The 19,641-nt window shown below is 52.8% G+C and overlaps 1 protein-coding gene across 1 annotated transcript; it reads left to right on the forward strand.

Moving 5' to 3' along the window:
* The first annotated feature begins 620 nt into the window (after positions 1 to 620).
* LOC131896583 (DNA topoisomerase I, mitochondrial) lies at positions 621 to 18,446 on the forward strand. The gene is made up of 12 exons (XM_059247314.1): positions 621 to 853; positions 3,134 to 3,256; positions 4,644 to 4,831; positions 5,517 to 5,661; positions 5,996 to 6,139; positions 6,542 to 6,727; positions 7,844 to 7,912; positions 8,296 to 8,410; positions 9,844 to 9,971; positions 10,562 to 10,656; positions 17,653 to 17,799; positions 18,264 to 18,446. The coding sequence occupies exons 1-12, from the start codon at positions 788 to 790 to the stop codon at positions 18,364 to 18,366; spliced, it is 1,509 nt and encodes a 502-aa protein (XP_059103297.1). The 5' UTR covers positions 621 to 787; the 3' UTR covers positions 18,367 to 18,446.
* Positions 18,447 to 19,641: the final 1,195 nt, after the last annotated feature.

A 19,641-nucleotide genomic window follows, 5' to 3' on the forward strand; every position in this document is an offset into this window, starting at 1 on the left:
ATCCCAGCACTCGGGAGGCAGAGCCAGGTGGATCTCTGTGAGTTCGAGGCCAGCCTGGGCTACCAAGTGAGTTCCAGGAAAGGCGCAAAGCTACGCAGAGAAACCCTGTCTCGAAAAACCAAAAAAAAAAAAAAAAAAGAATCGCACATGTGAGGGCCAAGGGTATGTAGCTCCTGTGGCGTGCTTTCCTGGCGTGCGTGAGGTCCGGGGTTCATCCCTAGAATTGCAATAAAATGAAAATATTTTTTTAAATGCTTTTTTTTTGACCATCAAGATGGCTCGGTGAGTAAAAGCGTTTGCCACCTAAGCCTGGTGACTGGAGTTTGATCCTTGGGACCCACATAGAGATGGAAGGAGAGAACCCACTCCACGAAGTTGTCCTCTGACCTCCACAGGCACTCCATGGCATGTGTGGGGCCCCTACCCCCCATGTGAGATGTGTGCACACGCACACACAATAATAATGAAATGCATGTGTCGCTCTTCCATATAATACAAACTGAGTAGCAGGAAGCGGCGTAATAAAGAAAGGACTGGGTGGCCGAGGCTGTTGCAGACCCCACAGTGATGTTCCTGGTGCCACTCCAGGAGTGTGTGGCCCTTACCTTCCTCAAGTGCTGGTCATTTTGACTTAGGGTGTTCTCAGGGTGTACTGTGTGCTAAAGTAGGAGGTTGTGTCACCTGGACGGGGCCTGTGGCGGTCCCTCAGTCAGCACGTGTGGTATCTGCAGGAAAGCCGGTGAAGTTGAGCTTGGCAGCGGAGGAGGTCGCCACTTTGTATGGGAAAATGCTGCATCTTGAGTGTACAACCAAGGAAGTCTTCCAGAGGAACTTCTTCAGTGACTGGCGGAAGGTGTGTGTCCCAGTGGCTCCAGCAGCCGCCCTGGACCTGTCTGGTGGGGATACTCGGGGGTGGCTGCCCAGCCAGCTGCCATCTCTATAGCCCAGCCAGCTTTCAATGGCCACAGTGTTTGCCCAGCATGTGGCAGACTGTGGTGACCTTGTTCTGGGGGCTCTGATGACAGCATCCAGCTCTCAGAGTGGGAGGCTGGAGCAGTCCAGGGGGTGTTTTCTGCCCCATGAAAATAAGCACACAGTGTGGAGATGAAAGTATTGTGTGAGGTTTCTCTCTTTCCTTATTTTTTTAAGACATGTGTTACATGTAAGCCTGGCCTGATCTTTGCATCTTGTTACCTAGCAACCACAAGCCTGCACCCCCAGCATTTCCCTAGTGACTGACAGCATCGAGCATCTTTTCCTGTATGGTTTGTCATTTGGAGATATATATGTGTGTATATATATATATATATATATATATATATATATATATATATATATGTTTTTTTTTTTTTTCTAATTTTTTGAGACAAGGTTTCTCTGTGTAGCCTGGAACTCTCTATGTAGACCAGGCTGGCCTCGAACTCAGAGATCCGCCTCTGCCTCCAGAGTACTGGGATTAAATGTGTGTGCCACCACACCCAGCTTGTTTCTTTCTTTAATGTGATTGCGTTGACGTCACATGAGTAGCTTTGACCAAGAGCGAGCCCAAATTTTGAATTCTCCACTTCTCTCCCTGTGTCTTCTGCCTGTCTGTGCTTTGTGGTATGTGGTCTGTCTGTCGTGCCTGTGTCTGTCCCTAACAGAGGGCTTTGTTCCGAATTTATTGAACAGTTACAGAAAACACACACATTATTATAAGCCAGGGGAGTGGAAGAGTCCATAGTTTAAGATTGCAGGCTATACATTAGCTTGGGTTGTGAAAGCTGGCTGCGTAGAAAATCCAAGGCATGGTAAGGTTGGTTCCAAGCAGGCTGAGCACACAGTAGGACGGCAGGTTAAGTATATACTCTTTTCTGTTTTGTTTTCTGTGTATGGGTATCTTGCCTGCATGCACAGATGTGTGCACCACACACGTGCCTGGTGCGATGGAGCCCCTGGAACTGGAGTTACAGACAGCTGTGAGCTGCCATGTGGTGCTGGGAATTGAACCCGGGTCCTCTAGAGGAGCAGCCAGTGCTCTTAACCGCTGAGCTATCTCTCCAGCCCCAAGTACATGGCCTTACGTGGTCTTAAGGCATATTATTAACTGAGCTGCACAGTCTGGCAGAAGTTCCAACCTTCAAAGGCAAGAGGGATTTTTAATATTCCATTGAGTGAATTTGCCACAGTTTATCCAGTGCTTAATAGCTTTCTTCTTTAATTGTCCCTAAAGTGCAATTGTCATCCACCAACATGGGTAGTTTGCATAGGATGGGGATCTCCAAAGCAGAGCTAGGGGGTCAGGGGTTTTACCACTTTCATTACTGAAACGTTAAATTACATTTGGAAATGGGTATCCTTGGCTAGTCCCCACCTGGGTTCGTACTAGTAGAGTCCATTCGTGCTGGCTAGCGTCTGGGGGTGGTGCGCTTCTGTCACTGGGAGCCTGGGGTGAGCTGCTCTGTCAGCAGAATCTTTGGCCCCTGATGGTGTGAGGCATGGGGGGCCTTGCCCTGGGGAAGGGTGTGGATTTAGGGGCTCACTTGGGGATTTCATTTGGTTGTTTTCTGAAGGAGCAAGGCTCGGGATGTGAGTCAGGGCCACAAGTCTGAAGCTGAGACTACACACACTGCCCTCTAAGCTGTCCCTGTTCCTCCTGGGTTTAGTCATGCATCTGTGCTTTACCATGTGCCCAGGAGGCAGCTGTTTCCAGCTGAGGTCACGTGACTTATTCACAGGCCTCTACCGTGCACCTGGATCTCTGGTATAATAGTTGTTGGAGGCTGAGGGTCTGGTGCAGTGGTTCTCAACCTTCCTAATGCTACAACCCTTTAATACAGTTCCTCATGTTGTGGTGACCCTAAGATACTTTGTTGCTACTTCATAACTGTCATTTCACTACTGTGAACTATAATGTAAAGATCTGATATGTGACCCCTGTGAAAAAGTCGTCCAACCCCTTATAGGGGTCATGACCCACAGGTTGAGAACCACTGGTCTAGTGGCCCGGCCTTAGCACTCTGCCCGGACTCCAGCCCCGTGTTTGGGGTTTATCACAGTGATCCTGTACGGTGGGCCCCAAGTGTGGACTCCCTGCGCCATGGGTCGGCGCCTGTAATAGAGTGCTGAGCACGTGTTGCTGGTTTTGGTCCAGGAGATGACAGCTGAGGAGAGAAAGCTTATCACACACCTTGACAAATGCGACTTCGTGGAGATCCACAGGCACTTCATGGAAAGAACTGAGGCCCGCAGGACCCTGCCCAGGGAGCAGAAGCAGGTCAGCAGTGGGTTCTGGGAAACCCGGAGGTAGCTGGTGGGTGCAAGCTGCAGGAAGTCCCCCACAGAGCCTTCCTCCCACAAAAGCCTTAGGAGGTGGACCAGGTTCTGGGTGCTGTCACAGCAGGTACTGAGTACTTTCAAGTTATGCCCCTTTTTAAAGTGTGTCCAGCTGGGCGGTGGTGGCGCACGCCTTTAATCCCAGCACTCGGGAGGCAGAGCCAGGAGGATCTCTGTGAGTTCGAGGCCAGCCTGGTCTACAGAGCGAGATTCAAGACAGGCACCAAAACTACACAGAGAAACCCTGTCTCAAAAAAACAAAAAAACAAAAACAAAAAAAAAACCAAAAACAAAAAAGAAAACTGATTTTTAGCCGGGCGGTGGTGGCGCACGCCTTTGATCCCAGCACTCGGGAGGCAGAGGCAGGCGGATCTCTGTGAGTTCAAGGCCAGCCTGGGCTACCAAGTGAGTTCCAGGAAAGGCGCAAAGCTACACAGAGAAACCCTGTCTCAAAAAACCAAAAAAAAAAAAAAATAAAAATAAAATAAAAAAAATAAAGTGTGTCCAGGATATAATTCCATTTTCCTGGGGCACATTGGAAAGTACACTACCACTGAATCGGGGCGGTCCATACCTTTAATCCCAGCACTCAGAAAGCAGAGGCAGGTGGATCTCTGAGTTCGAGGCCAACTTGGTTTACAGAGAAAATTCCAGGACAGCCAAGGCTACATCTGTCTTGAAAAACCAAAGGGGTGGGGGTCAGGGGGGAGAGAGAGAAAGCACACTTCCATTTGAAACATTATGAGTAGCACAGGGCCCAAGGGCAGGAATATGGGGTGAGTTGACTCTACTATGCTTCTTTCCACATCTCCCCCTCTGTTTATTTAATTAATTAATTAATTAATTAATTAATTTACTTAGTGACAGGATTTCTCTGTGTAGCCTTGGCTGTTCTGGAACTCCCTCGGTAGACCAGGCTGGCCTCGAACTCACAGAGATCCGCCTACCTCTGCCTCCCGAGTGCTGGGATTAAAGGCGTGCGCCACCACCATCAGGTTTTCACATCTCCCCTCTATTTAACGGAGCCCTCCCGCCATGTAGTCCTCTCTCAGTTGTTTACTTCTTGGCCAGCCATTGCAGGGAGTTTGGGGTGATTCCAGAACCTGCCTCATTTCCTCCTGCCTTGAAGGCTACCCTGTTGCTGCTGAGCTGCAGCTTGAGGAACTTCATGCCGTGTTCTCCCCACATCTGCTGGAAAGCCAGGGCTTTGAGGCCTCCGGCAGCGGCAGCAGCAGCAGCAGCAGCAGCAGGAGGGACCTGGGTCAGTACAGGAACTGGGTTGGTTTTAGCTTCTTCTCTCCTGATGCCCACGTACTGTGTTAACTCAGAAGCTAAAAGAAGAGGCAGAAGAGCTTCAGCAGGAGTTTGGCTACTGTATTCTAGATGGCCACAGAGAAAAAATAGGCAACTTCAAGACGGAGCCACCTGGCTTGTTCTGCGGCCGAGGGGACCATCCCAAGATGGGGATGTTGAAGAGGAGAGTCATGCCGGAGGATGTGGTCATCAACTGCAGCAGGTGTGTGGGACCCAGCCAGCCAGGCTCTCATGGGTGGGCATTGGACCCTGGCTGGGTCTAGCCCAGGCTGCCTGGTGAGGTGGCTTTTGTCCTTAGCTCTTTAGGGTAGGACCCCTCACTGGATGGGACGCCGGACACTGTTCCCATGTATCCTGGGTCTTGGCAGGGCTCTGGGTCAGCAGGTGTAGCTGTGGACAGCATCTCTCTGCACCAGCAGAATTTCTCATCTTGCTCAGCGGGGCTGAGGTTCTCCTACTGGGTGGTGTGCTGTGCGTTTTCAGCGTTTGGCTTACCAAATACCTAAAAGCATGTTGGGCGTGGGGCTTGCTGCGCTCTGCTGGTGCTGTGCTGCTGTTAGTCCTGTGTGACCTCTCAAACTGCAGTGACCCTGGGTGTCAGCTGGTGTACGGCATCCACCTGGTTGGGGCTTCAGCATTCTCTGCATAGAGCTTTCTGTTCTGGTATGATCTTGGGGTGTGTGTGTGTGTGTGTGTGTGTGTGTGTGTGTGTGTGTGTGTGTGTAAGTTGGCAGCTGTTTGGGTCTGGAGAGCTTGGAGCCAGCTCTGAAGCCATACCTGCATAGGCGCGTGGCCGCAGGACACACATAGGGAAGTTAGGGGCCTTGAGTTGCTTGTATTTGAGGACCAAGGGCTTGAGACTATGACTCCCTGTTTTTTTACTGCAGGGATTCCAAGATCCCCGAGCCCCCGGCCGGTCACCAGTGGAAAGAGGTGCGCTCAGATAACACAGTCACGTGGCTGGCTGCGTGGATGGAGAATGTCCAGAACTCCTTCAAGTACATCATACTGAACCCCAGCTCCAAGCTGAAGGTGAGAGCGTGACCTTCCAGGGGAGCCCTGGGCCCCAGAGCATGAGTGTCAGGCCTTCCCCTCTGGGCTAGTCCAGGGTGGCAGGTGCGAGAGACTCTTCAGCCCTTAGTGCAGCCTCCAGAGATGACCCAGGATCAGGCAGCCAGTGTTGAGAGCAGCTGGGCCCAGTGGCCACAGTCGAACAGGCGTCCGAGTGGGGCTCATAGTTTTCTGAGGCTGGGCTCTGCCGCCCCACCCCTCACCCAATCAAACCTGCTTGAGGTGGGAAGGAGTCCGGTCACCTGCTCTCCCACCTCCCCAGGAACGTGGAGTGACGTTTGTTGTCTTCACTTAGGGGGAGATGGATTGGCAGAAGTATGAGGTGGCACGCCGCTTGAAGGGGGTCGTCGATGAGATCCGTGCTCAGTACCAGGCCGACTGGAAGTCCCCGGAAAGGAAGAAAAGACAGCTGGCTGTGGCCCTTTATTTTATCGATAAGGTATAGCATGGTGTGGGGACCTTGAGAGCTGGGCAGCAAGGACAGTGGTGGCTTCTCCCCGGAGCTGGAGCCTCCATCATAGGTATGTGTGCGCGCGTGTGTGAGTGTGTGTGTGTGCATGTGTGAGTGCGCACGCGTGTGTGCGTGTGAGTGCGTGTGCATGTGTGAGTGTGAGTGTGTGTGAGTGCGTGTGTGTGTGTGTGAGTGAGTGCGTGTGTGTGTGTGTGTGAGTGTGTGCATGTGTGAGTGTGTGTGTGTGTGTATGTGTGTGAGAGAGAGAGAGAGAGAGAGAGAGAGAGTTAGACTTCATGCCCGTGTATGTGCCACTGTGTATGCGTGAGTGCTGTGAGCGTGCTCCTTTGCCACAGACCTCAGCCTTGACCAGTGTCCACCCCGATCTAGCTGGCACTGCGGACAGGAAATGGGAAGGAAGAGGGTGAGACGGCCGACACCGTGGGCTGCTGCTCGCTCCGTGCGGAGCACGTCCGGCTGCACGAAAAGGCGGACGGCCGAGAGCACGTTGTGGAGCTGGACTTCTTGGGGAAGGATTCCATCCGCTATAACAACCGCGTGTCGGTGGAGAAGCTGGTGAGTGCCTTCACTGACCCTGCTCGCAATGGGATCTCTGTCGGAGCGTGGCAGAGCCACGGGGGATGTTCAGTGTCTCCTGTGGCTGTGTGATGAGGCGTCACAGCCAGGGCTTACGCGCACGCACGCACGCACGCACCCACGCACGCACGCACGCACGCACGCACACGCACACACACCTATTACAAGCGTTTTGGTCTGGGAGGCCTGCCGTCCAGGGTTTGAGTACTGGTTCCTTAGGAGCCTGGGGAGAATCTCTTTCCTGCCTCTCCCGGCTACCATTGGTGCCATGAGTGCCTTGGCTTTGCCTCACCCTGGGGGACCTCTTTCCTGCTCTCCTGGCTTCTGCCCCACGAGACTGGATGCCGCTGCTGGTTATGCTGGGCCTCTGCTTTCTCCCATTGTCTTCTCTCACACAATGCTGTCCTGTCGGAGTCAGGGCCACTGTGCTCTATGAAACCCCACCCTGACAGCCACACCTGTGGCCACCCTGTTTCTACAGAAGGCCACGTTATAAGATTCCAAGGATGATTTGGTGCCACCTTGGCACCTCTGGTAGGATGGGCAAGCTAAAACTAAGGAGAGGCCTGCGCAGCCTGGGCACTCTCCTCTGGAAGTTGGCCTGGCCGGGAGGATCATCATGCCATCTCCTGAAAGTGAGCAGAGGAGGGAGATTGTTCTCCTGAGGCTCTGTGATGCTAAGTGTGGCTGATTTGGCCACCAGTACAGGGCCCTGGGTCACCTGGGTAAAAGTCAGTGTTGCTGGCGGAAGAGGGGGTAGGAGTGAGCTAGCTGCCTGCTGAAGTCACTGAGTGGGTCTGTGGAGGCACAAAAGACCCGCTCCAGCTCTAACCACATGGCTGTGAGTGAGTTAGCAGTGAGTGACCACTGACCATGGGCAGGCTTGGGTTGGGAGGGCAGACACAGGTTCCAGTGGGTAGGCCTGGCACTGTGCTGATACCACCTCTTCCCAGGACTTGGTGTATGCACCCCTCTGTACTCTGCGGGTGTGCATGATGCGATCTTTCCTGTCCTCGTGAGACCTCCTTCCTGCTCAGCTGGCTTGTGCTCCAGGAGTCTCAGTGTGCCAATAAGTTAAGCTCTTCTCTGTTTCAGGTGTTCCAGAACCTTCAGCACTTCCTGGAGGACAAAGACCCTAAGGACGACCTCTTTGATGCACTGACTGTAAGCCTGAGTGATGGGCGCGTGGGGTCCAGGAAGGGAGTGGGGATTCGAGCTGGGGGGTGGGGGTGCACGCCTTTAATCCTAGCACTTGGGAGGCAGAGCCAGGTGGATCTCTGTGAGTTCGAGGCCAGCCTGGTCTACAGAGCAAGTTCCAGGACAGGCACCAAAACTACACAGAGAAACCCTGTCTCAAAAAAAACAAAAACAAAAACAAAAAAGAGTAGGGATTCACATCTAGCTTGTCTTTGCCCCCAGTGTGTTCTCTGTTCCGACCCAGCAGCTGACGCCCCCTTCCCTGCCCTCTCCCAGTGGCTGAGAATAGCCCATGACACTCATGTCTCCATGGAAACCATCCGTGACTCCTTTCTCCTCTCTGTACCCAGACTGCCGGCCTGAACAAACACTTGCAGGACTTGATGGAGGGGCTGACCGCCAAGGTGTTCCGCACCTACAATGCCTCCATCACTCTGCAGGAGCAGCTGCGGGTGCTGACCAGGGGTGAGTAGGTTCCTACACCTGACCCTGAGGGCTACCCAGACTGTCCCCCGTGGGAGCTGTGCCTTGGCCTGCCCTAGGCGTGAGCTGATGTCGGTTGGTGGGAGAATGCTCCGGGTCAGTCCCAGAGCAGGGATGGCCTCGCTGGCCCCCAACAAGGAGATGTCACACTTGCTGCTCCATGGCTTCTAGCTGCTACCCTGGTCTGCTGTCTGTCCTAACCCTCCTCCTCTAGGTAGGGCCTTGCCTCTCTTAGTTAGATCTTGCAGGTTCCTAACAGGCTGTGTACCCCACACTCCTGGCCTCTTCTGTAACCCCAGACCTTCCCAGCTTTTTGTCTGATCCCTCTGCTATCAACCTGGGATCTCTGTCTCCCTCTCCTGTCTTCAGATGCTCAGTGGAGGCAAAGCCTGCCCAATATTTGCTTCTTCTGTTCCTCCCAGCACAGAAGGGCATGAAGGTCAATGCCTACCACCCATGCCCACTCCACTCCCTAGGCATCGTTTCCTCAAGGAGACAACAGACCCATGGGCCTGGGAACTCTCTGGTCAGGGCAAGGTGAAGACTCAGTCTCATTAAATGTTGAATCCAGGCTCTTCCCTCTTTCCTCACTAAACCCCAAGCTGCCACAATGACTAACCTGGAGCCAGTGAGCTGTATGGCCCTGAGGACATCTCTCGTGCATCAGGGCAGACATGTAGTTAGGGAGCCAGGAACCTGGGCAGAAGAACATCCTCCCAGGCCCAGTCTTGAAGAAAAAACCTCAGGGTCCTGTTTCCCAGTATGGTTTTGTTAAATCTTGTAAGAATGGCCACCTGCTCTGGGGATACCTGGCCTTAGAATTCTCGAGAGTATGAGAGCAAGTGGCTATGCAGATGGGTGACTCAGGAGTGACTTAGCATCCTGCACCTCAGTTTTTCAATGACGTAGCTGGTGAGAATATTGCTCAGCAAAGCTGAGGTATACCATGTGTACATAGAGCCTCAGTGTTGGGGGTTCCTGTGGTGAGGATCCCAGACTGCACATGCTCAGACAATACTGACTCACCTTTCCTCGGGCCTCATGGCTTCCAGGTTACCCTGTTCCAGAAGGAAATGGCGGAGCCTGGGGTGGCTTTGGGCTCCTGCCTCTGCCCCAATAGGACATGGTCCAAAGGACTCCTGGTGCCTCCATTGCTATGGCTAAACCTACTTGGCTCTGGCTTGTGGGGACACCTTAGGTCATTTCCTCCTTGGGACTTTGTGTCATAGAAGGGACCCACATTTACAACATATCCAGAAAGAGCCCTTTGAGGGCCAAGGACGTAGCTTAGTGTAGAACACTTGAGCCAGCGTGCCAAGGCCCTGGCCTCCAGCGCCAGCACCGCCAAAGACTAGGAGAGAGGGAGACTCAGAGCGGCCTGCAGCCCAGTGACAGTTCTCATTGTCTTTGCTCAGCTGAAGACAGCCTAACCTCCAAAGTCTTAGCTTACAAACGGGCGAACCGGGCTGTGGCTGTCCTCTGTAACCATCAGAGAGCAATCCCCAAGACCTTCGAGAAGTCGATGCGGACGCTCCAGCACAAGGTGGGAAGGCGCCTGTCATGCGGCTGTCCCCGCACTGACTGCTTCACTTTGCTCTTTCCTGGGGCCGGGCAACCATGAAGGGCAGGAGTGTGTAGTGGGTACAGCTGCTCCGGGAGCCTGGGACAGGGGCGCGGGGCCATGACCTGGTCAGCCGTGGGAGGAACCCGCATCTGGGTTCAGAGCTGGGCTAGGCTGCCTGTCATCTCCCTGCTAGGACACAGCCTGTGTTCTAGTTTGGGAAAGAGGTCAGGACGGCGGCGGGCATGTTGGATCAATTTGTGGCTGGTGCAGGTGGCGCTGTTGGGCCCTAGAGGCCTCCTGACCTCACTCCCAGCCACAGATCAGGCTAGGGTCAGCCCCAGGTGGCTTCATGGAGCCTTCTCCCAGGCTCTTCTGTCATCTGAGTTGTTTCAGAATGTAAAGCCAGGACAGAGGTGGTATCAGGAGTCGTTTACCCAGCAGCTGTGAGGCTCTGGGTTCTATCTGCTGTAACTCCCCAAAGAATGTAGGGCCAATAGCTGTGGATGGAATCCTGAGGACAAGTCTGGGCGGGGACAGAAGCAGCCATGTCGGGCTTGATTTCTTCACAGATTGAGACAAAGAAGGCCCAGGTGGCTGAGGCCCAGGTGGAGCTGGAGCAGGCGAAGGCTGACCTGAGAATTGGAGGGCAGAGTAAGTCCAAAAGGTATGTGTGGGGCTGCCGCCTTGAGAGCCGGGACCCCGGGGCCCACCCCCGAGCAGTCTGGGTGGAATCAGCCTTGGACTTAAGATTTTCTGTAGCTAATTTTGTGATTTTTGAAAGCTTTATTACTCACAGACAGAGGTAATATAATTACAGAGCTGTATAAGGAACAGCCCTGGCCTTTGATGTGGGCTGCAGGCCTGCGATGGCTCTTTCTGGTTTTTATTTTGAGCAGTTGGTTGAGCTAATTTTCTTTTTTACTTTTTCGAGACTTTCTCTGTGTAGATTTGGAGCCTGTCCTGGATCTCGCTCTGTAGACCAGGCTGGCCTCAAACTCACAGAGATCCGCCTGCCTCTGTCTCCTGAGTGCTGGGATTAAAGGCATGCGCCACCACCGCCCGGCTTGGTTGAGCTAATTTTCACGGCACATATTTCACCCTTTCAAAGTGCACAGTTCCGCTGGGCATGGTAGCATTGGCGGAGGCAGAGACAGGCAGATCTCTATGAGTTCAAGTCCAGTCTGGTCTACATAATAGGTTCCAGGCCAGCCAAGGCTACATAGAAAAATCCTGTCTTAAAAAGGACCAAAACCAAACAAAAAGCAAAACAAAGCACACAGTTTTGAGAGATGTGTGGCCAGTTTCAGAAACAGAACCTGTATCCATCAGCAGCCCCTCCCTGCATCCAGCAGCCTCAACAGGCTTCTCTGGGGCGGTAGGTGTGGCTGCCTTGCTTGGTAGGAGTCCTGGGGTGGCTGCCTCCCTTCGTAGGAGTCCTGGTGTGGCTGCCTTGCTTGGAGAGCCCACTGGGTCTTGTTTTTCTTGTATCATTTCTGTCAGTGTTGTGCCTAAGGCTTTGTCTGGCTCCATAATGCAGGTGGATTCCCACATTTTCTCCTGAGAGGTCTGTTGCCCTAGCTATCACAGTCCCTGGTTCATCCTGAATTTGCTTTTGTCTGGGGTCTGAGGGTCCAGCCTCGCTCCTGTAAACACCAGACTTCCAGGCATTGTGTGCTAAGACAACGTCTCTGCCCTTGACTGGATGCACCCGGCACCTGTGTTGGATACCGGTTGATTGCAGATGTGGGGTTCATTTCTGGACTTTGGTTTTGTTCTGTTCATCTGTGTCCTGGGTCAGTCCCAGTCTATCCTGCTGGCTGAGTGTGGGGATCAGGAAGAATGAGACCTCCAACTGGTCTGTTTGTTTGAGACACAGTCTCATGTGCACCCCAGGCTGGTCTCAAATAACGGTCCTGCCCTAGCCTCCCGAGGGCTGGGGTCGTCAGCATGCACCACGGCCCAATTCCTAACTTTGTTTTTCTCTTTAAAGATTGTTTTTGGCTACATGGGGACACTTAAAGTTTTCTCCCATGAATGTAGGGGTGTTGTTAGGTTTGCTGATGGATTTGGGAGTACCACACCATGCAGTACCCAGTCTGAACACAATCTGTAAACACCTGTAATCCCAGCACTTGGGAGGTAGAGGATCAGGAATATCAGAAGTCAGTATGTGTGTGTGTGTGTGTGTGTGTGTGTGTGTGTGTGTGTGTGTAAAATCTAAACTAAGTCTTCCTTAATCTCTCTCAGCAAACATTTGTAGTTTGTCGAGGAAAAGCTAAGTATTGTGTTTTTATGCAGCTGCAATGGAATTTTCAGCTCATATTTGGATTGTTCATGGCTGGTTTTGTTAGGGGTCCCCCAGGCCACCTCGAGTCCAGTGATAACAGGTCAGAGGCTCAGTACATACACACTGTGCTTGTGGCTGAGATCTGCCCCAGTGGGGCAGGCAGAGTATCCGGGCCAGGTCCAGGCCTCCGTGCAAATCTCTCTCTGTGGCTGTGGTGGCACTTTGTGGTTTCAGAACCTCACTGCAGCCCCTCCACACCTGCATTCACAGCTGTTCTCAGTGCTGCCCCTCCACACCTGCATTTCACAGCTGTTCTCAGTGCTGCCCCTCCACACCTGCATTTCACAGCTGTTCTCAGTACTGCCCCCTCCACACCTGCACACCTGCATTTCACAGCTGTTCTCAGTACTGCCCCTCCACACCTGCATTTCACAGCTGTATTCAGTGCTGTCCCCTCCACACCTGCATTTCACAGCTGTTCTCAGTGCAGCCCCTCCACACCTGCATTCACAGCTGTTCTTACTGCAGCCCCTCCACACCTGCATTCACAGCTGTTCTTACTGCAGCCCCTCCACACCTGCATTTCACAGCTGTTCTCAGTGCTGCCCCTCCACACCTGCATTTCACAGATGTTCTCAGTGCTGCCCCTCCACACCTGCATTTCACAGCTGTTCTCACTGCAGCCCCTCCACACCTGCATTTCACAGATGTTCTCAGTACTGCCCCCTCCACACCTTGATACATGGTCCACATTCACTGAATATGAATTCAGTAAGTGTGGCCCTGCAAACACTTACTTTCCCATCCAGAGGCCACATCTGGACAAGAGTGTTTTCACAGATGTGACTAAAAGGCAGGATGTGTCTTGAGTGAAGCCAAGTGTACTCTCAAATCTCCCAGGTGTAAGGGGGCTCATGTGCCCTGCCCAGGCCTTGTTCCAGATCACTTCTACAGTGACCAGTCCCATTTGGAGCAAACTGTGTCTGGCAGCCACACTGCCTCCCCAGGGAAGGCAGGATGTACCCAGGCCCTTTGTGAAAGGCTGCAGACTGCTCATGCAGTGGGCTGACATCAGCACAGAGTCCTCGAGGGCTGAGTCCCATCTGGTGTGCCTTGTGCTGTAGTGGCAGTTAAAGGAGCCACGTGCTACCAATGATCACAAGCTGCCACTCCTGATTTCTCAAGATGGCCAGTGCTAGGCTCCCAGCCAGCAAGCAGCTTAGGACTCCAGAGGAGTGCCCAAAGTTGGTAGGGCTGCCATGGTGGGCAATGTCCAGCAGGAAGACCTGTGAATTCATGACTCCAGAGAGGTGGCCTGGAGCTGAGTCCAGTCCTGAGCCTTTGCACCTCAACATGGAGAGTTAGAATGGACCTGCTCAGAAAAGGCATAGCAACCCAGAATCCCCAGCCTTTGGGGGCCAAGGGGCACTAGCCCCAGAGCTCACAAGCAACCCAACTCTAGTACTTCAGAATTCAGAATTGGGGTGGGTGTGCTCCCCACACCCACCCCAATCTCCTCCCAAAGCTCCTTTTATGGTGGCTGAGCCCTCTGTATTCATGAGATTATGAAGATTATGAGTGTTAAGCAGTGTAAGAGTCTCCGAGCACCTGGATGCAGAAGCCATTCACCCCTCCTTGTATTTGTTTGTTTTGTTTTGGGGGGGAGGTTGAGACAAGGTCTCATCCATAGCTCTGGCTGGCCTGGAACTTGCTCTGTAGACCAGGCCGGCCTTGGACTCACAGAGATCCGTCTGCCTCCTGAGTGCTGGGATTAAAGATGTGCACCACCACACCCAGTCCTCCACAGGCGATTTTGACATCTTACCCTACCATTGTTTTTTAAAACTAATTATGTATTTATTTTTATGTGTATGGATATTTTGCCTTCATGTGTGTCTATGCATGGAATGCCCAAGGGGACCAGATGTGGGCGTCAAATCCCCTGGGACTGGAGTTACAGATGGTGGAGAGCCTTGTGAGTTCTGGGAATCAAATCTGAGTCTCTGGAAGAGAGCAGCCAGCGCTCTTGATCTCCCCAGTCCGCTCGCTGTGGTTTTAATGCACGGAGTCCAGGCTCTGGGGGCACAGGAGTGTTGTCCACTGTACTCTGTCTTTTCTCTTGCTACAGCCCTTCACCGGGTTTCAGAGGACCTAGGGTCTAGTGCATGTCACCTTTGATGCTCACTGCTGTCATGTCCTCAGGCCACATCTGAGTTGATGCCCAAGGGTGCCGCGTGTGCTGGGAGCTGAGCAGTCAGCAAAGGAGACAGGATCGGCAAAGGGAAAGTTTTTGTCAAGGGCAGAAAATGTTAGAGGCCCCAGGCTCCTCGGTTTTTTGTTCCTTTTGTTACTGGCACCACAAATGGGATGACACGTGGGGGGCTGTGTATGTGAGACTCCGTCTGTCGGGAAGACGTCTGAGACTTGCCCCAGTCCTCTGCCACAAGCAGAGACCCAGATGTTAAGAAGGAAAGCCAGGCCCAGCATGAACCACGTTATATTGGTGAAATTAAGGCCACTCCACGTAGTTAAAAGGAAAGTTTATTAGTGGCGCAACTTACAAATGAAGGGATAGGTAGGTCGCAGGGTCTGGGGAAGGTGTATCGCAGTCCAGCGGTGTTCTCTGGAGAACTCTGCTCGGTCTACCTCCACCGTCCAGGGTCCAGGAACAGAGAGAGCAGCACATCCGGATCGAGAGTCTTCCGGGTCCTCCCTTGGCCCCGCCTTGTAGGCGTGACAGTTACCGAAGCCTCAATGGGGGTTGGAACTTCCAGATCAAAGCTGGAATGGCTACCCACTACAACGTTATCTGTCTGTGAAATGTGTTGAGCCTAGTGAGCCTAGTGACTAGTGGGAAAAGCAGGAATCCTCCTGAGATACTAATTCCGGGCACCCCTCGGGACCTAGCCTCGCAGTGGGCTGTCCTGTGGGTGGCTAGCCAAGCCCAGTTGTGGTGACTTTTGTCCCACCCTAACTTCCAGAAACGCAGCTGCTGGTGGTCTGTTTGCTTCGTTCCTTGCGCTTGTAAACGGTGGCTTACGATTGAGTGTGTACAGGTGGATAGCCACCATCCATGGCATGGAGGCCTTACGTTTCCTTTGCTTGACTTGGCTGGACCCTCCAGAACACGGTTAACAGTCAGTGGGGGTCCCCTTGTCTTGTGTCTGGCTTGAGAGGCAAAGCTTTCACTAACCAGCACCATAGAGTATGATGTTCACTGTGGGTTTTCATAGACGCTTCTCTCGGAATTTGCAGGGTTTTGTGTACACATGTGTGATCGTGATGGGCACTGGGTTTTGTCACATGGTCTTCTGCTGAGATGATTGTGGGCTTTGTCCTTTTAGACTCATGCGGTGCACGACGCTGATTTGTCTTCAGATGTAAAGCCCTCCCTGAGTTCCCATGGCTGGGTGCTATGTCCTTTCTCTCCTGAGGGATCTGCCTTCTGTTTTCGTTGGAGCTTTTGTTCTGTATCCAGAGGGACGCCTTTGTCTGGTTTGATCAGAGTAATTCTGGTTTGAGAACATGGGCTGGGACACGTTTCCCTCTTCTATTTGAGACCTGGTCGGTGGTTTGGTGGAATGCTCTGGCTGTGCCCTTAAGGGGGCTTTGCTTTGGGAGACACTTTTAGTGGCCGCTCTGGTCTCTGCTTGAGATACCGCTGTCCAGGTTTCTTATTTCTTCTTGCGTCCGTGGGTTCTGTTGTTCGGGGGCTTATAGTCAGCGGTAAGACTTTGTGTCCAGCTATCCATGGCATCCCTACTGTCCTTTTTGCTTCTGTAACGTCCTTGAGCATTCCTGATCACAGGACGGTGGTTCTTCAGGGCTGAAGCTTTTTCTTTCTTGCAACAAGCTTCCCGAGGTGCAGAGTGGCATCTTTTTACAGTGGCATGCTGCAGATGTCAGTCAGACTAGAGGGCGTTCAGTGAGGCGTGCAGCTGTCACAGAACAGCTGCTGGGAAATGTCCCATGTGCCACCAGAAGCACTCTGCAGGGCATGAGGCTTCGTGTCTCCTTTCCTGCGCACAGCGGCCCACAGGACACACTTGGCCTCCTGGCCTTTCTGCGTGTGCACTTGATGGTGGCTTTGCCGTTGCTGGAGCGTGCCCGTCGCTGAGCGGGCTGCTATGGCTAGGCCCCTGCTGTGAGTGCACAGTGTTGTAAGTGCCTTTTGTAGCGCCTTCCCACGTGTGTCCATTTCTCCAGTATTTGTATGTGGAGCACTGAGTCCGAGGGTTGGGATCAGAGTATCACAGTGTCGTGATTGTTAGCAGGTTGCCATGGGCAGGTAAGGAGAAGGGTAAAAGGAACGCCTCTTTTTAAATTTTATTTTATTTATTTAGTTCTTTTTTTCTCAAGACGGGGTCTCTCTGTGTAGCCTTGGCTGTAATAAATAAATAAATAAATAAATAAATATACCATTTGTTGTAAGGACTTTTTCCTAAGGGGGTGTCAGACAGTACCTGCAGCCTCTACCCAGTATATTTAACAGCTTTCCCACTGCTGCAGAGGTGACCCCATCCTTATTAGTTTGTAGCCTGTGTACCCTAGCTTTCCCAGAAAATCTTGAGGCTTCATGCAGTTTGGGCCTAAGTGCATAAATTAGGAGGATGGAGCGCCTGGACACTCAGGTGAAAGCCCAATGACCTGCTCTATCTCGTCCTTTTTGAAGGAATAGTTACTTTTTTTTTAAAATTTGAGACAGGGTGCCTTTGTGTGGCCCCTGGCTGTTCTGGAACTTGCTCTGTAGACCAGGTTGGCCTTGAACTCACAGAGATCCGCCTGTCTCTGCCTCCTGAGTGCTGGAATTAAAGGCATGCACCACCACCGCTTACCTAAAATTCATTTTCTTTAATTTTAAGATTTATTTATTATTTTATGTCTGAGTGTTTCACCTGCTTGTATGTCTGTGCATCATGTATGTGCCTGGTACCCATGGAGGTCAAAGAGGGCATCGGATCCCCTGGGACTGGAGTTACAGATAGTTTTGAATCACCGTGGGAGTGCTGGGAATTGAACCCAGGTTCTCTGGAAGAGCAGCCAGTGCTCTTAACTGCTGAGCCAACTCTCCAGCCCCATTTATTTTCTTCAAAAGACAGGATAAGGGCTGAACACCTCTAGTCACAAAGGTATTTGTTCATGTTACTTGTCCTCGCCTGCCTGCTTGTTGACATCCCAAGGCTCCCTCCATCGGTGGAGCCAGCGGCCTCTCTGGGCTTGTTTTGACCTTTGACCCCCCTCTGGACTTCTCACTTTGTGCCTGGAGAAGGCTAACAAGGCCATTTGCAGGAGGGACGTCAAGGCCGGGGCAAAGGAGGCCGTGACATGGGGTCTGCTCTCAGCAGCAGGCATGGACACCTCCTTTTCCAACAGTTTGCTGCAGAAACAGCGGCGGTTGCTGAGGCTGGAGGAACAGCTGGTACGATTGCACACGCAGGCCACAGACAAGGAGGAGAACAAGCAGGTGGCCCTGGGCACCGCTAAGCTCAACTATCTGGACCCCAGGATCAGCATTGCCTGGTGGGTAGGCCTGAGGCCACTGTGCCTGTGTGTGACCTGGGGGTTCTAGGAGGCCCCAGTACAGTCCCATAGGTGCCCCATCCTGTACCTAGGCACAACTTCCTGTGGCAGGGACCACCTGACTGGATGTCCCCGATACTGAGTCCTCTTGTCTTTAGGCCTCTTCCTTCTGAGCTTTGAGGTGGCTGGAGCTGGCAGTGCCCTGGGGACACTAAATCACGTGGGTGCTTGTCCTTCCCACTGGGAATGGGAGGCGGGGAGGGGTGGGCTTTGCGCAGTGGCTACCTGGGCCATACCAGGTATGTCTTGCTACCTAGGGAGGAAATGTAATTTTGGTTGTAGTGCCCAGGACAGCAGATCTGGATGGCACAAGGTGTCTTGGTCACCCTGATGTACCGAGGCCACCACCCTCCTTCCACACCTTGGCCTCCAGGGCAGGACTCAACTGATGTTGTTGCCTACAGGTGCAAGAGGTTTGGAGTACCTATAGAGAAGATCTACAGCAAGACCCAGAGAGAGAGGTTCGCCTGGGCCTTCAACCAGGCAGGTGAAGACTTTGAATTCTAAGCATCCCATTGCCATTGAACTTTCTTTCTCACCATGAAGCAATACTGTAGTTTTCTATAATAAATGTTTGGGGGACGGAATCTGTTGCTGTGACCTAGAACAAAGGCCCCAACAACACTGTCCTCGGAAGCACCCTCAGCGTGTCCTGACTCCCCCACCAGTGGCTTGCAGCCCCCCAGGCTGAAGCTTCTGTTTGAGGAGGGAGCAGAAGAGAGAGAGGGTCCCTGGGGGCTGGGACCCCTGGGACCGGTTACCACACACCTTAGTTCTCCACGAGGTTACAGTTGTACCTTTATCACAGTTCCTACCTCAGCCAGGCTCGAGATAGAACCCAGGACTCAAACATGTGGCCAACCACACACTTTACCACTGGGCTGTACCCCTCCCCATCTGTAGCTCTCAGTTGATGTCTTTCTGCCTCAGTTTCCCAACCTTGTCCTGCTCCTTGGGTTTCTGAGCCTTCTGGGGCCACTTATTGCCTGGGTATCCCAGCAGCTATCTGCTCCTTTGCTCCAGTGTCCTCCCTGGAGTCCTGTCCCCTACTCCATGAATGAAAGTGAAGTCCCAGCTTCCCAGGGGACTCCAGAATGGTGTGGTGGTTGTTGGTGACCCTCCAGGTCTAGGATGCTCTCACAATGGCTGCTATGTGCCTGTAGCAGCCACAATCACAGGACTCAGCGAGCAGGGTCCGGCTCTTCCACAGCTGCTCTGTGCCCTGCCCCCACCCTGCCCCACCCCCAAATCCAGGGCTGCCCATTGCTTGTCAGAAGTGCTGCGGCCCTGCCCAGCAACCCCTTGCTCAGTTCCACCCTCTGTCCCTCAGTGGCTGCAGTCTTCCCCGTGGTCCATGCCTGCTATCAAGGGGTGATTATGCTGGTGAGCCCACTACGGCATGTGGGCACTACCCAGGGTCCCTCTGCTTAGCCAGAAGGCTTCATCGCTGGGCAGCGGTAGTCAGGGCCGGTCTAGTCAACTAGATGAAGGGAAAAGGCACACCTATGTGGAAATTATGCACGGCTGCTTGAATGGTGAGAAAAAACTTTGAAGTTTGGTTGGCGTGTTGCAAATAGAACCAGATTATATGCAGCCTCTTCATTGGGGGTCAAGGGGTTGAAATGACAAACACATAAGGGCCGAGCAGGGGGGGAACATGCCATGTTTAGAAAGCACCAGAACCAGTTTTGTGAGGCTCCTACACCAAGGTGGAGGACAGTCTACCTGGCCTTCAAGCATAGCTTGGAGAATGGGCACCTCTGGGCAAGCTGACCCTCATCT

The sequence above is a fragment of the Peromyscus eremicus genome, chromosome 20 (genome assembly GCF_949786415.1).
Source record: "Peromyscus eremicus chromosome 20, PerEre_H2_v1, whole genome shotgun sequence".
NCBI classification, from domain to species: domain Eukaryota; kingdom Metazoa; phylum Chordata; class Mammalia; order Rodentia; family Cricetidae; genus Peromyscus; species Peromyscus eremicus.